Raw genomic sequence first — 16,505 nt, forward strand, 5'->3', positions numbered from 1 at the left:
TAATCTATTGTTCCCATAGTGTATCAAATCAAATCAAATAAAACCTTATTTGTCACAAGCGCTGAATACAACAGGTGTAGACTTTACAGTGAAATGCTTACTTACAAGCCCTAAAACCAACAATGCAGTTTTCAGAAAAAAATGTTTTAAAAGAAAGTACTTACAAAAATAAACTGAAGTAAGAAATAAAGGAAGACAAAATTTGAAAAAATAACGAATAATTAAAGAGACACAATAATACAGTAGTGAGGCAATATACAGGGGGTACTGGTACAGAGTCAATGTGGAGGCAATATACAGGGGGTACTGGTACATAGTCAATGTGGAGGCTATATACAGGGGGTACTGGTACAGAGTCAATGTGGAGGCTATATACAGGGGGTACTGGTACAGAGTCAATGTAGAGGCTATATACTGGGGGTACTGGTACAGAGTCAATGTGGAGGCTATATACAGGGGGTACTGGTACAGAGATGCCAGATCTTTTCAGTCTCCTGAGGGGGTATAGGCGTTGTCGTGCCCTCTTCACGACTGTCTTGGTGTGTTTGGACCATGATAGTTTGTTGGTGATGTGGACACCAAGGGCCTTGAAGCTCTCAACCTGGTCCACTACAGCCCCGTCGATGTGAATGGGGGCGTGCCCGACCCTCCTTTTCCCGTAGTCTACGATCATCTCCTTTGTCTTGATTACGTTGAGGGAGAGGTTGTTATCCTGCCACCACACTGCCAGGTCTCTGACCTCCTCCCTATAGGATGTCTCATTGTTGTCGGTGATCAGGCCTACCACTGTTGTGTCATCAGCAAACTTAATGATGGTGTTGGAGTCGTGCTTGAACATGCAGTCATGGGTGAACAGAGAGTAGGGGACTGAGGAAGTCCAGGATCCAGTTGCAGAGGGAGGTGTTTAGTCACAGGGCCCTTAGCTTGGAGATGTGCTTTGAGGGTAGTATGTTGTTGAACGCTGAGCTGTAGTCAATGAATAGCATTCTCCCGTAGGTATTCCTTTTGTCGAGGTGGGAAAGGGCAGTGTGGAGTGCAATAGAGATTGCGTCATCTGTGGATCTGTTGGGGCGGTATGGAAATTGGGGTGGGTCTAGGGTTTCTGGGATAATGGTGTTGATGTGAGCCATGACCAGCCTTTTAAGTCGCTTCATGCCTACAGACATGAGTGCTATGGGTCGGTAGTCATTTAGGCAAGTTACCATGTTGTTCTTGAGCACAGGGACTAAGGTGGTCTGCTTGAAACATGTTGGTATTACAGGCTCGGTCAGGGACAGGTTGAAAATGTCAGTGAAGACATTTGCCAGTTGGTCAGCGCATGCTTGGAGTACACGTCCTGGTAAGCTGTCTGGCCCTGTGGCCTTGTGAATGTTGACCTGTTTAAAGGTCTTACTCACATCGGCTACAAAGAGTCTGATAACATAGTCGTCCGGAGAAGCTGGTGCTCTCATGCATGCTTCAGTGTTGCTTGCCTCGAAGCGACCTTAGAAGTCATTTAGCTTGTCTGTTGGGCATATGTCATTGGGCAGCTCGCTGCTGTGCTTCCCGTTGTAGTCAATAATAGTTTGCAAGCCCTGCCACATCCGACGAGCATCAGAGCTGGTGCAGTACAATTCAATCTTAGTCCTGTATTGACACTTTGCCTGTTTGATGGTTCGTTGGAGGGCATAGCGGGATTTCTTATAAGCTTCTGGGTTAGAGTCCCGCTCCTTGAAACCGGCAACTCTACCCTTTAGCTCAGTGCGGATGTTGCCTGTAATCCATAGCTTCTGGTTGGGGTATGTACGTACAGTCACTGCGGGGATGACGTCATCGATGCACTTATTGATGAAGCCATTGACTGATGTGGTGTACTCCTCAATGGCATCGGAAGAATCCCGGAACATATTCCAGTCTGTGCTTGCAAAACAGTCCTGTAGCTTAGCATCTGTGTCATCTGACCACTTCCGTATTGAGCGAGTCACTGGTACTTCCTGCTTTAGTTTTTGCTTGTAAGCCGGAATCAGGAGAATAGAGTTAGAGTCAAATGTGTCAATTGGAGGTGGAGGGAGAGCTTTGTACGCATCTCTGCGTGTGGAGTTAAGGTGGTCTAGAGTTTTTTTTCCTCCGGTTGCACATGTAACATGCTGGTAGAATGAGGTAACGGGGATTTAAGTTTCCCTGCATTAAAGTCCCCGGCCACTAGAAGTGCTGCCTCTGGATGAGCATTTTCTTGAATGCTTATGGCCCTATACAGCTCGTTGAGCGCGGTCTTAGTGCCGGCATCGGTTTGTGGTGGTAAATAGAAAGCTATGAAAAATATAGATGAAAACTCTTTGGTAAATAATGTGTTTTAGAGCTTATCATGAGATACTCTATCTCAGACGAGCAAAACCTCAAGACTTCATTAATATTAGATTTCGTGCACCAGCTGTTATTGACAAATAGACATAGACCGCCACCCCTTGTCTTACCGGAGGCAGCTGTTCTATCTTGCTGATGCATTGAAAACCCCACCAGATGTATGTTATCCATGTCGGCGTTCAGCCACGACTCTGTGAAACATAGGATATTACATCGGAGCTCATCCATTTTAATATCCAATGATTACAAGTTGGCTTATAAGACTGATGTTATAGGCGGATTACCGACACGCCGTCGGATCCTTACAAGGCATCCTGACCTACATCCCCAATATCTCTGTCTCTTCTTCATGCAAATGGACCTCGTCCAGTGTCTGCAGTAAATCCTTCACGTCCGACTCATTAAAGAACAATCTTTGTCCAGTAAGAGGTGAGTAATCGTTGTCCTGATGTACAGAAGCTCTTTTCGGTCATAAGAGACGGTGGCAGAAACATTGTGTACAAAAGAAATTACAAATAACACAAAAAAACACACACAATATCAGAATTGGTTAGGAGTCCGTAAAACGGCAGCCTCCTCCGGGGCCATTAGTGACATACAAGACAGGTATCGTACAGACAGGGGTCTTTCCACATCCATCACATAATCTATATATAGACCTGTCCTTATAACAGCAATCCTGTTCAACTTTGAACTATCAGAATTATTCATGGTCTTTGAGCAGTGAGACATCCAATTCCCTATATAAGGCTCTTCCTTTGACTAGAGCACTATAGGCCTGTATAAGGAATATGGTTCGGTTTAAGATGCCAGCCTGAGTCTTTTTCCTGCCTCCATCTGCTTTTCTACCATGACTTATGTCTTAATTCTTCTTCTATATGATGCTTAGTGGTTTTGTACAACAGAAGAGTAGCAGAGAGCTGGTTTAATAGCAGGTACAGTATAATAAATGTACATCAGCCGATAATTAAATCTCATGCTGTTATGGATACTGTTCAAACTCATAAAAATAATTGAAGCTGAATCAGGAAGGAAGTAATTCAGAGGACAAGGCATACACCACTATAACTACTCTCCTTCCCTCTGGTGTCTGTGTAGGTCAGTGGTGGCTGGTAACCTAAAACACTGAGGAGTACAATGGATGAAATAACCTAATAGGAGGACAATGTTATTAACTTCTTGTGGCTCCTTTTTTCTCAATTTCCGCCTGACTGGCGTGCCCAAAGTAAACGGCCTGATGCTCAGGCCCTGTAGAAATGTTAAAATAATGTATGAGACTATAACAGAATAGTCTCATAAAATTTCTTTTTTTGAGAGAGACCATGCTCTTACAATGGAAAGTATAGGAGCATTCTGAATTCTAGTTCCCAGGATGCAATTCCTATGACTTACACAGAGCGTCAGCAGTCTATGTTCAAGGTTTCAGGCTTGTAACTTCCAAAACGAATGAGAAATATGAGTTTTAGTTCATGGACACAGTCTTGAAAATTCATGTTTGGATGCGAAATGAAGACAAGACGCACCTGCTAAAATCGTTTGCCTATTGAATCATAATGTGCTGTGCACCAGGAAGTGCAGTTGTAATGCAATTTCAGTAATAGGAGATGTAGATATATCCATTTTAGTCTAAAAGTAATAAGGTATGAAAAACAGTGCTGACTTCTCTCAGTATTACAGTAGCTAAGAATAGAACTGGCCTAGAGCGTGGACTTACTTCAGTTACAGTAATCTCAGGCATGTATTCAAACAGATGTGCTTTCAGAACCTTTTTTAAATCTAGGACAGATGAGGGGTGTGACAGCCAAAACATTATCTCTGTACTGCCTCTCAGAAATGTCCTCTCAGAAGCACTAGGAATTAACAGTGTTGACCCAGTGAAGGACAAATATATGTCTAGACATCAGCTTATACAAGATGTTAAATCAAACCTACCCAAGTACATCATGGAGTTACATGACCTTGAAATGCCATGATTCCTCATGTTAACTAACTAGGGACAGAAGGGTTTTATCATGCACAGAGAAGCTCTTATCTAAAGGATTGAGGTTGCTCAAATTAAAGAGAAAGGGAATGTCTCAGAAATTGATACACTGTCATTCTAACACTGTGGGGAAAGAGATTAGGGAAGTAGAAATGGATACATTGTCATTCTAACACTGTGGGGAAAGAGATTAGGGAAGTAGAAATTGATACACTGTGGGGAAAGAGATTAGGGAAGTAGAAATTGATACACTGTCATTCTAACACTGTGGGGAAAGAGATTAGGGAAGTAGAAATTGATACACTGTCATTCTAACACTGTGGGGAAAGAGATTAGGGAAGTAGAAATTGATACACTGTCATTCTAACACTGTGGGGAAAGAGATTAGGTAAATAGAAATTGATACACTGTCATTCTAACACTGTGGGGAAAGAGATTAGGTAAGTAGAAATTGATACACTGTCATTCTAACACTGTGGGGAAAGAGATTAGGTAAATAGAAATTGATACACTGTCATTCTAACACTGTGGGGAAAGAGATTAGGGAAGTAGAAATTAGAACCACATTATGATGTCATACAAGGAACTCAGCGTTTGTTTTGAAACATGTAGAAGTACGTTCCAAACCAAATGCTAGTTCCTTGAAACTGATTACAGTTGTTAGTCAGCAGCATATTATAATATTTGAGTTGTATCTACAAAATGAAGTACAGAATGCAGCTGCCTTGGCACACTGTGGTACCTAACACAAGCATAAAGCATTCATATCTGTACATGGATGAGTGTACTTCCTGAGTGGGGGGTCCACTGCATCTCCCAGGACTCCAACCCCCAGGACCATCCCCCAGGACTCCAATAGCCAGGACTCCAACCCCCAGGACTCCATCCCCCAGGACTCCAATAGCCAGGACTCCAACCCCCAGGACTCCATCCCCCAGGACTCCAACCCCCAGGACTCCAACCCCCAGGACTCCAACCCCCAGGACCATCCCCCAGTACTCCAACCCCCAGGACTCCATCCCCCAGTACTCCAACCCCCAAGACCATCCCCCAGGACTCCAACCCCCAGGACTCCAACCCCCAGGACCATCCCCCAGTACTCCAACCCCCAGGACTCCATCCCACAGTACTCCAATCCCCAGGACCAACCCCCAGGACTCCATCCCCCAGTACTCCAACCCCCAGGACCATCCCCCAGGACTCCAATAGCCAGGACTCCAATAGCCAGGACTCCAATAGCCAGGACTCCAATAGCCAGGACTCCAACCCCCAGGACTCCATCCCCCAGGCCTCCAACCCCCAGGACTCCAACCCCCAGGACCATCCCCCAGTACTCCAACCCCCAGGACTCCATCACCCAGTACTCCAACCCCCAGGACCATCCCCCAGGACTCCAACCCCCAGGACTCCAACCCCCAGGACCATCCCCCAGTACTCCAACCCCAGGACTCCTTCCCCAGTACTCCAACCCCCAGGACCAACCCCCAGGACTCTATCCCCCAGTTCTCCAACCCCCAGGACCATCCCCCATGACTCCAATAGCCAGGACTCCAATAGCCAGGACTCCAATAGCCAGGACTCCAACCCCCAGGACTCCAACCCCCAGGACCATCCCCCAGTACTCCAACCCCCAGGACTCCTTCCCCAGTACTCCAACCCCCAGGACCAACCCCCAGGACTCTATCCCCCAGTTCTCCAACCCCCAGGACCATCCCCCAGGACTCCAATAGCCAGGACTCCAATAGCCAGGACTCCAATAGCCAGGACTCCAACCCCCAGGACTCCAACCCCCAGGACCATCCCCCAGTACTCCAACCCCCAGGACTTCTTCCCCAGTACTCCAACCCCCAGGACCAACCCCCAGGACTCTATCCCCCAGTTCTCCAACCCCCAGGACCATCCCCCAGGACTCCAATAGCCAGGACTCCAATAGCCAGGACTCCAATAGCCAGGACTCCAATAGCCAGGACTCCAACCCCCAGGACTCCATCCCCCAGGACTCCAATCCCCAGGACTCCAATAGCCAGGACTCCATCCCCCAGTACTCCAACCCCCAGTACTCCAACCCCCAGGACTCCAATAGCCAGGACTCCATCCCCCAGTACTCCAACCCCCAGGACTCCAATAGCCAGGACTCCATCCCCCAGTACTCCTTCCCCCAGAGAGATAGTTTTATGGACGGGGAATGCTGCTTCTCTCCAGAGCCTGATCTACACACTATGAGGTGTCCAGGCACAACAGGGAGTACTGAGGCATGGAGGAAGGCCTGTGATACCAACACAGGCACACTGAGACACTGTGATGCCATGGCTGTTCTATGACAAATCCCTGAAAATACTGAAACACCAGTGTTGAGGAAGCTACTGAAAATATAGTTTATCAAGCTACCAATTACTTGACAGTGGAAGAATTTAAGCTACAATAAAGCTACCCTTAAGAAAAATGGAGTTTACCTAACTCAAATTACTTTGAAAAAGAACATGCAAAATACTTCGTGAAAAATAATACAAATCGCAAAAACAGATAACTTTGGGGTCAGATGTTAACAGAATGTGTAATTTAGCCTATTAAACCCCAAAACTATGTTTCACGTCAGAATTAGGCTGGTCTGATGCTAATAAAGAAAATAAATTCTTACCTATTTCAACCGTATTTTATTTTTGCAAATAAAGTACCCACTGGGCACAGACGTCAATTCAACGTCTCATCCACATTGGTTCAACGTAATTTCATTGAAATGACGTGGAAACAATGTTGATTCAACCGGTGTGTGTCCAGTGGGTCGTTCCAGTAGTTGGCTACACTGCTACACAACAACAAAAAGCATTTAACTAACACTGTGAAACACTGAAACATTACAACACAGAAATGTTGAAACACAAACCACTTAAATCACCTAAGCACTGAAACACCGAAACTGACACGGAAACAAAGTAATTCCATTGCTACCCCACCCTGAAATACTGTGATGCCCACACCACGTCAGTCAGCTCTGATAGGCTCCGTGATGACCACTCCACGTCAGTCAGCCAGCTCTGATAGGCTCTGTGATGCCCACTCCACGTCAGTCAGTCAGCTCTGATAGGCTCCGTGATGACCACACTCTGCTCTGATAGGCTCTGTGATGCCAGTCAGCCAGCTCTGCTCTGATAGGCTCTGTGGTTGACTACACCATGTCAGCCAAGCCATGCAGGTCTCAGCATCTCAGGATTCATAAGAGTGTCATCTCTGAGTGGCACCCAGCCACGTCTCTCTCTGCAGGGCGGCTGAGAGCTACATGATCAGTGCTCAAGGCTGTCTGACTCTAACAGAGGGAGAAGGAGATTTACACAACTTATATCATTACAGTAGAGGTAACTGTAGGACAGCAAAGCAGCCTACCAACGTATGCACGGGCAAAATAACACACACACACACACATGCGAATGTGCAAACACACACACACACACACACACAACCTCATACAGCACCAAAGAGTGTTCGAACAGATGGTTCACTTCCTCCTCAGTATTTAGTGCCTATTGATATCGTAACAAGAGGACAGAGTGATTCATGGTTCACTTCCTCCTCAGTATTTAGAGCCTATTGATATCGTAACAAGAGGACAGAGTGATTCATGGTTCACTTCCTCCTCAGTATTTAGAGCCTATTGATATCGTAACAAGAGGACAGAGTGATTCATGGTTCACTTCCTCCTCAGTATTTAGAGCCTATTGATATCGTAACAAGAGGACAGAGTGATTCATGGTTCACTTCCTCCTCAATATTTAGAGCCTATTGATATCGTAACAAGAGGACAGAGTGATTCATGGTTCACTTCCTCCTCAGTATTTAGTGCCTATTGATATCGTAACAAGAGGACAGAGTGATTCATGGTTCACTTCCTCCTCAGTATTTAGTGCCTATTGATATCGTAACAAGAGGACAGAGTGATTCATGGTTCACTTCCTCCTCAGTATTTAGAGCCTATTGATATCGTAACAAGAGGACAGAGTGATTCATGGTTCACTTCCTCCTCAGTATTTAGTGCCTATTGATATCGTAACAAGAGGACAGAGTGATTCATGGTTCACTTCCTCCTCAGTATTTAGAGCCTATTGATATCGTAACAAGAGGACAGAGTGATTCATGGTTCACTTCCTCCTCAGTATTTAGAGCCTATTGATATCGTAACAAGAGGACAGAGTGATTCATGGTTCACTTCCTCCTCAATATTTAGAGCCTATTGATATCGTAACAAGAGGACAGAGTGATTCATGGTTCACTTCCTCCTCAGTATTTAGAGCCTATTGATATCGTAACAAGAGGACAGAGTGATTCATGGTTCACTTCCTCCTCAGTATTTAGAGCCTATTGATATCGTAACAAGAGGACAGAGTGATTCATGGTTCACTTCCTCCTCAGTATTTAGAGCCTATTGATATCGTAACAAGAGGACAGAGTGATTCATGGTTCACTTCCTCCTCAGTATTTAGTGCCTATTGATATCGTAACAAGAGGACAGAGTGATCCATGGTTCACTTCCTCCTCATAGCGATTCTATACCAGCTAAATGAACAATCTCATTAATTGACCACCATGCTCACATTACAGCTCACAGAGAGCTGACTCCACTCTCAATCAAGCTGAGATATAGCCAGAGTGTAACGGCAGTCTATTTCTTCCTCCTCCTCGGACGAGGAGAGGCGAGAAGGATCAGAGGACCAATGTGCTGAGTGGTAAGTTTCCATGATTTTAATATCCACGAAAACAAGACACAATACAAAATAACAAAAGAACTAACCGTAACAGTCCCGTGTGGCACAAACACTGACACAGGAAACAAACGCCCACAAACCAAACGTGAAACCCAGGCTGCCTAAGTATGATTCTCAATCAGGGACAACGATTGACAGCTGCCTCTGATTGAGAATCATACCAGGCCGAACACAAAACCCCAACATAGAAAAACACACATAGACAACCCACCCCAACTCACGCCCTGACCATACTAAATAAATACAAAACAAGGGAAATAAGGTCAGGAACGTGACACAGAGACTGACTCCACACTCAGTACATCAGACAGAGATATAGCCAGAGACTGACCACACTCAGTACATCAGACAGAGATATAGCCAGAGACTGAGTCCACACTCAGTACATCAGACAGAGATATAGCCAGAGACTGACCACACTCTCAGTACATCAGACAGAGATATAGCCAGAGACTGAGTCCACACTCAGTACATCAGACAGAGATATAGCCAGAGACTGACCACACTCTCAGTACATCAGGCTGAGATATAGCCAGAGACTGACCACACTCTCAGTACATCAGACAGAGATATAGCCAGACTGACCACACTCTCAGTACATCAGGCTGAGATATAGCCAGATGCTGACCCCACTCTCAGTACATCAGGCTGAGATATAGCCAGAGGTTGACCCCACTCTCAGTACATCAGGCTGAGATATAGCCAGAGGCTGACTCCACTGTGATCCCTGAGCAACACCTCTCTCTCATCACGCACCCTCACACACACACACGCACGCATACACTTAACCTAAAGTTACATACAATAAATCACGGATAGAAGGGCAGTGCACCAGAATTGTATGGGACCTAGAAAGTGGGACCTAGAAAGAGCATTTTGTTATATTTACATTCAGCACTGACTTTAGAGTCAATAGTGACCTCTACAGTGCTAGAAAATCTGTCTTCCAATTTGAAAAGGCTTGGTCAACTGATGGAGCAATGGAATACAACACTGGAGCAATGGAATACAACACTGTATCTGTGGAATATAACACTGTATCTGTGGAATACAACACTGTATCAATGGAATACAACACTGTATCTGTGGAATACAACACTATATCAATGGAATACAACACTGTATCTGTGGAATACAACACTGTATCAATGGAATACAACACTGTATCTGTGGAATATAACACTGTATCTGTGGAATATAACACTGTATCTGTGGAATACAACACTGTATCTGTGGAATACAACACTGTATCAATGGAATACAACACTGTATCTGTGGAATATAACACTGTATCTGTGGAATATAACACTGTATCTGTGGAATACAACACTGTATCTGTGGAATACAACACTGTATCTGTGGAATACAACACTGTATCTGCACACAAATTAATATGTATATATATGTTTTGACATCATCTACCTTGATGGCCTGAGTTCTGTAATTGAGATAATTATGAAACCATCGGGAAGCATCAGTACCATACTCAGCAGAATTACATGGTCTACAGTACTAAAAGCTTTTGACAAGTCTACAAACATGGTACAAAAATGTATGCTATCATCTAAGGCATTTGCAATATTACTTACAACAAGCACGGTAGCCATAGTGGTACCATGTTTAGGTCTGAATCCGGATGGGTTAATATAAAGAACACCATTTACTGATAGATAATAACGTAGCTGTTTGTTGACAAATGATTATAGGATTTTTGCAAGACAAGGGAGCCTGGAAAAGGGTGGATAAACAACACTTAGGCTTCTACTTGCAGCGTATACATACTATATACATTTTACGGACACAGTATATTTTACATTGGTTAACTTGTTTTTAGTCCCACCCTTCAGCCCCACTCAACCCCTCCCGGCTATCTCTGAACACCATCCTGCTTTGATTTCTATTTGCCATATCTTTTCAACTGTGCTGTGATGTTTCACAAAAGTTCTGAACTTTTCTATTCTCATAGTTTCTACAGATTGTAAATCAAAAATCAAATGTTTTGCTATTATATTATATTGCATTATATTATTGATCGATTGACTATGACTTTTCAAATCACCAAGTAAATGTTGCAATTCTTCAGCCAATTCTGAACCTGCTACCAAAAACATGCTACTGTACATGTGGACAGTACCAAAACAAATGATCTAATGATTCTGTCTCTTTGCATCAAGATTTGCAGACCTGGGATGGTTGTATCCCCCATATATACATAATATTCTATTGGTTGCAAGAATTTTGTATAATAATTGAAATAGAAAAACTCTAAGTTTTGAAACAACCGTCATTTTGTGTATCAGTTCATAAACCATGTGCCATGGAATTGGTACATCAAAAATCTCTTCCCAACTATTTTATGACTTAAAAGGCACAGCTGTCCATTTTTTGGTCCTTAAATAAAAAGGGTATACTTTTTTATTTATCACAATTTTCTTTAATCAATTTTGGTCTTTAATGTCGACAGACAAGTTCCTTACCTTCTCCCCTTTCCACTTGCCTCTTCCATTTTTACAGAAATGCTGCAATTAGTTGGTTGTAATTTTGGTTAGAGCAGACATTTTCATATATTTTTGTTAGTTGCATGTGTGACAACTCCACCAGTCCCATTTATGATATAATTTACAAGGATTATACCATTTTTAAAACATTATTTCAAAAATAATCGGATTTTATCAGTTTTTATGAGTTTAAGCATAATATTTAGCAGATTTTTTATGAAGAAGATGTCTGAGAGTACAGGAGAGTACCATGGATTAGTCTAGTTTTTTTACTCGGAGTTGCTCAGCCAGAGAGATAAAAAATGGATGAGAAAAATGTGAGTGCCAAAACAGGGTCTAGTAGAAAAAAGCTCTCAATAATAACGATCATGAAGGAACGCCCGGGGCGAGAATTTTTTTTATCTTCACAATTATACGATGGTCAGAGTTTTCCAATTTGGTACCTCTAAGACGAATCAATAGGCCAGTGGTCGCTGACATAATATGCAAAAAAACCAGTAGCCAAATACTTATGGGGACGGTTAGTCAGGATAAGGTAAGCCAATCAAGATTTACATCTCCAAACACAACCAGTTTAGATACCAGAAAGGGTTTAAAATAATCAGAAATAGTACCAACAGCCTCCGCGAAGCGGCTGGGAGGCAGTATACCTCAGTAATAAATATATGCACATTCTAGCTTATGGCCACTTTTACAACCAACAGCTCATACATTTTGGGGACAGAGATGCTAAGAGAGCATTATGCCATAACAGCAGTCTATCACATCTAAAAATGTTGTAGTCCGCAACGGCAACGTCCTTCTCCATAATCAAATTATTCAGCCAGGTCTCTGAGATGACCGTAACGTCTGGGCTAGTGTCATGCACCCATACATCCAGAAATGTTAAACATCAGGCTTTGCACATTTATATGGAACAGTCCGAGCCCTGTGCAAGATGTGAAAACAGCAGGAGTGTCCATGGTGGATACATGGTGACACAATTATTAATAGAACTGGATGAGCTAGCCACACTGGGCTTCCTGATTGCATACAAAATGGCAGAAATAATAATAGAATTCAGGTAAATGTGCACAAGATTACTATTAAAAGTACCCCTGGGCTTAGGAGCACATACAGCAATACGATATCTTGATATGACAATTAGTAGCATAGGTGGAGCTAACAACAGTGTGTTCCGTATGGTAACTAACAGAGCTTTCAATGGAAATTAAATTAACTGGCACAGAATTACTATTTACAATATCCACTATCAACATGGGAAGCTGTGACAGAATGATATCAGCTCACCTGTGTAATATTGACATAAGCTCAGAACCACTTGTTTTTTCAAACATGGTCCTGTTTTATCAATTGCTGTGCTGAACAATGGACAGTTCATTACCTCTGAGATGTGTTATGTGTGTGTTTGTATTTAGTGTTGCTATAAAGGTGATGACGATACAATAATACACATGCACAACAAATAGGCCTATATCTAAAAATACATACAGCCTCATTGTATATATTTATATATATATACAGTACCAGTCAAATATTTGGACACACCTACTCATTCAAGGGTTTTTCTGTATTTTTACTATTTTCTACATTGTAGAATAATAGTGAAGACATCAAAACTATGAAATAACACATGGAATCATGTAGTAACAAAAAAAGTGTTCAACAAATCAAAATATATTTTATGTTTGAGATTCTTCAAAGTAACCCTTTGCCTTGATGACAGCTTTGCACACGCTAGGCATTGTCTCAACCAGCTTCACCTGGAATGCTTTTCCAACAGTCTTGAAGGAGATCCCACATATGCTGAGCAATCGGTGGCTGCTTTTCCTTCACTCTGCTGTCCAACCCAAACAATCTCAATTGGGTTAAGGTCGGGTGATTGTGAAGGCCAGGTCATCTGATGCAGCACTCCATCACTCTCCGTATTGATCAAATAGCCCTTACACAGCCTGGAGATGTGTTTGGTCATTGTCCAGTTGAAAAACAAATGATAGTCCCACTAAGCGCAAACCAGATGGGATGGCGTATCGCTGCAGAATGCTGTGGTAGCCATGCTGGTTATGTGTGCCTTGAATTCTAAATAAATCACTGAGCGTCACCATCAAAGCACCCCCACAACTCCTCCTCCATGCTTAATGGTGGGAACCAAACATGCAGAGATCATCCGTTCACCTTGCATCTCACAAAGACACGGCGGTTGGAACCAAAAATCTTAAACTTGGACTCATCAGACCAAAGGACAGATTTCCACCGGTCTAATGTCCATTGCTCATATTTCTTGGCCCAAGCAAGTCTCTTCTTATTATTGGTGTCCTTTAGAAGTGGTTTCTTTGCAGCAATTCGACCATGAAGGCCTGATTCACGCAGTCTCCTCTGAACAGTTGATGTTGAGATGTGTCTGTTATTAGAACTCTGAGGCTGGTAACTCTAATGAAGTTATCCTCTGCAGCAGAGGTAACTCTGGGTCTTCCTTTCCTGTGGCGGTCCTCATGAGAACCAGTTTCATCATAGCGCTTGATGGTTTTTACTACTGCACTTGAAGAAACTTTCAAAGTTCTTGAAATGTTCTGCATTCACTGACCTTCATGTCTTAAAGTAATGTTTATTTTTGTTTATTTGAGCTGTTCTTGCCATAATATGGACTTGGTGTTTTACCAAATAGGGCTATCTTCTGTTTACCCCCCTACCTTGTCACAACACAACTGATTGGCATTAAGACGGAAAGACATTTCACAAATTAACTTTTAACAAGGCACACTTGCTAATTGAAATGCATTTCCAGGTGAATACCTCATGAAGCTGGTTGAGAGAATGCCAAGAGTGTTCAAAGCTGTCATCAAGGCAAAGGGTGGCTACTTTGAAGAATCTCAAATATAAAATATATTTTGAATTGTTTAACACTTTTTTGGTTACTACATGATTTCATGTGTGTTATTTCATAGTTTTGATGTCTTCACTATTATTCTACAATGCAGAAGATAGTAAAAATTAAGAAAAACCCTTGAATGAGTAGGTGTGTCCAAACTTTGACTGGTTCTGTAAGTCTAATGGTCACCTTATGGACGCTGTATCCTTGTTTTTATCCGATGAGTAGATTTTGAGTTACGTAGGTTTTGGTAAAAAATTGTCTGATGACCCCTTATGCTGACAGCCCTGTAAACAATCCAGTATGGTGGTTCTCGGTAACGGCTGGACGGATCATGAAAGGCGGGGAGAGTGTTGTGTACATCGACATTGGTGTCTTGTTGGCTTACATATGATGGTGAAGAGATTTTAATTTAACATTGAGCTTTAAATCAAATCAAATAAAATGTTATTTGTCACCTGCGCCGAATACAACAGGTGTAGACCTTACAGTGAAATGCTTACTTACAAGCCGTTAACCAGCAATGCAGCTTTAAGAAAAATTTGAGTAAAAATAATATTTACTAACTAAAGTAAAAAATTTAATAAAATAACACAATAAAATAACAATAACAACTCTATATACAGGGGTACCGGTACAAAGACAATGTGCAGGGGGTACAGATTAGTCCAGGTAATTGAGGTAATATGTACATGTAGGTAGGGGTAAAGTGACTATGCATAGATTATAAACAGTGAGTAGCAGCAGCGTAAAAAAATATATATATAATAATTTAATAAAACAGAAGGAGGAGTCAATGCAAATAACCAATTTAATAGTCGCACCAACTATTGAGATTCACACTCTGCTCGGTAAGGGCTTTAACCTCCCCGTGTCATAACTAATTGATCCCGACACACCGACTGCTCTCAGAACGGACACTATTGAGAGACTATGAGGTCCTGTGCCATAACTGCCTGCGACCCACTAGCCTAGCCCCATTTCCAGCCTGCCCCCATGTCTTTTCAGATTGAAGACTGGCTGCGACCCACTAGCCTAGCCCCATTTACAGCCTGCCCCCATGTCTTTTCAGATTGAAGACTGGCTGCGACCCACTAGCCTAGCCCCATTTACAGCCTGCCCCCATGTCTTTTCAGATTAAAGACTGGCTGCGAACGCACCGGTAAAACTGTAAGTCATTGATCCTGTAAGTAACAAGCTATCTGCTTGTGTAAGGTCCTGTATGATCCACCCCACTGCCTCCTCACCTGTTCAGCAGCCTCTGGGTCCAGGTGTGAGTCCAGGAGAGGCATGGTGAACTGGATCTTCCTGGGGCTGCCTGTCTCCATGGTCCTGCTGGTGGTAGAGTAGTAGTCGTAGAGTTTAAGCTGCACAGATCACTATCGAGCACTTTCTCTCTCTATCTCTGTCTCTCTGACTCTGTCTGTCTCTCTGTCTCTCTATCTCTTCACACCTGTCCCCTTCTTTTACGCCCTTTCTCTCTCTCTCACCCTGTCCTTTCTATGCCGTACTCTTTCAGTCTCTTTCTTTCTTTTCCAGCTCTACTATTACTGTGTTCCTCTGTTCCTCTGTTCCTCTGCCCGGTCTCCTTTCAGTTCTGTACTAGAGAGGGAAGCAAGGGCATATTGCGCTCTGAAGACCTCTCTCTCTTTCTCTCTCTCTCACTCTCATTCGCTGAGTCTGCCTCCCTCTCGCACTTGACCCCGCCCCCTCTACCCTCTCTCTCGTTCTATTGGCTGGTCTTGCACTGGGACTTAACTGCAGAGCCAAACCAAGCCGGCGGCTGAGGCTCTCCTAACTCCTACAAGCAGCCAAATACATCACACCACCACGCTCAGTAAAAATAATTTTGTGATGAACACCTACACAGCACATCACACCTACACACACACCTACAAACACACATACAGATGTACACAACACATACACTGCATAACATATTGATGGGTACTGAACATGACACAGCGGACGTCCCTTTCATCTCCAGACATATAATATTGACCTGTTTTTATTAACATTTACAGACAAGCCACGAGACAGAGATATGTTCAGTCGTC

The 16,505-nt window shown here is 43.2% G+C and overlaps 1 protein-coding gene across 4 annotated transcripts in view; it reads right to left on the reverse strand.

The window, feature by feature from the left end:
• Positions 1-16,156, reverse strand: part of LOC139536326 (protein phosphatase 1 regulatory subunit 1A-like) — a 119,529-nt gene extending 103,373 nt beyond the window's left edge. Inside the window, exon 1 of one of the 4 annotated variants that reach the window (XM_071336769.1) lies at positions 15,696-16,156. In XM_071336769.1, the coding sequence (XP_071192870.1) occupies positions 15,696-15,776 (81 nt within the window). In that variant the 5' untranslated portion in view covers positions 15,777-16,156. The remainder of the gene's footprint in view (positions 1-15,695) is intronic. The other 3 variants (XM_071336767.1, XM_071336765.1, XM_071336766.1) reach the window with 3 other exon arrangements.
• Positions 16,157-16,505: the final 349 nt, after the last annotated feature.

This window comes from Salvelinus alpinus, chromosome 12, assembly GCF_045679555.1.
Source record: "Salvelinus alpinus chromosome 12, SLU_Salpinus.1, whole genome shotgun sequence".
In the NCBI taxonomy this organism is placed as follows: Eukaryota; Metazoa; Chordata; class Actinopteri; order Salmoniformes; family Salmonidae; genus Salvelinus; species Salvelinus alpinus.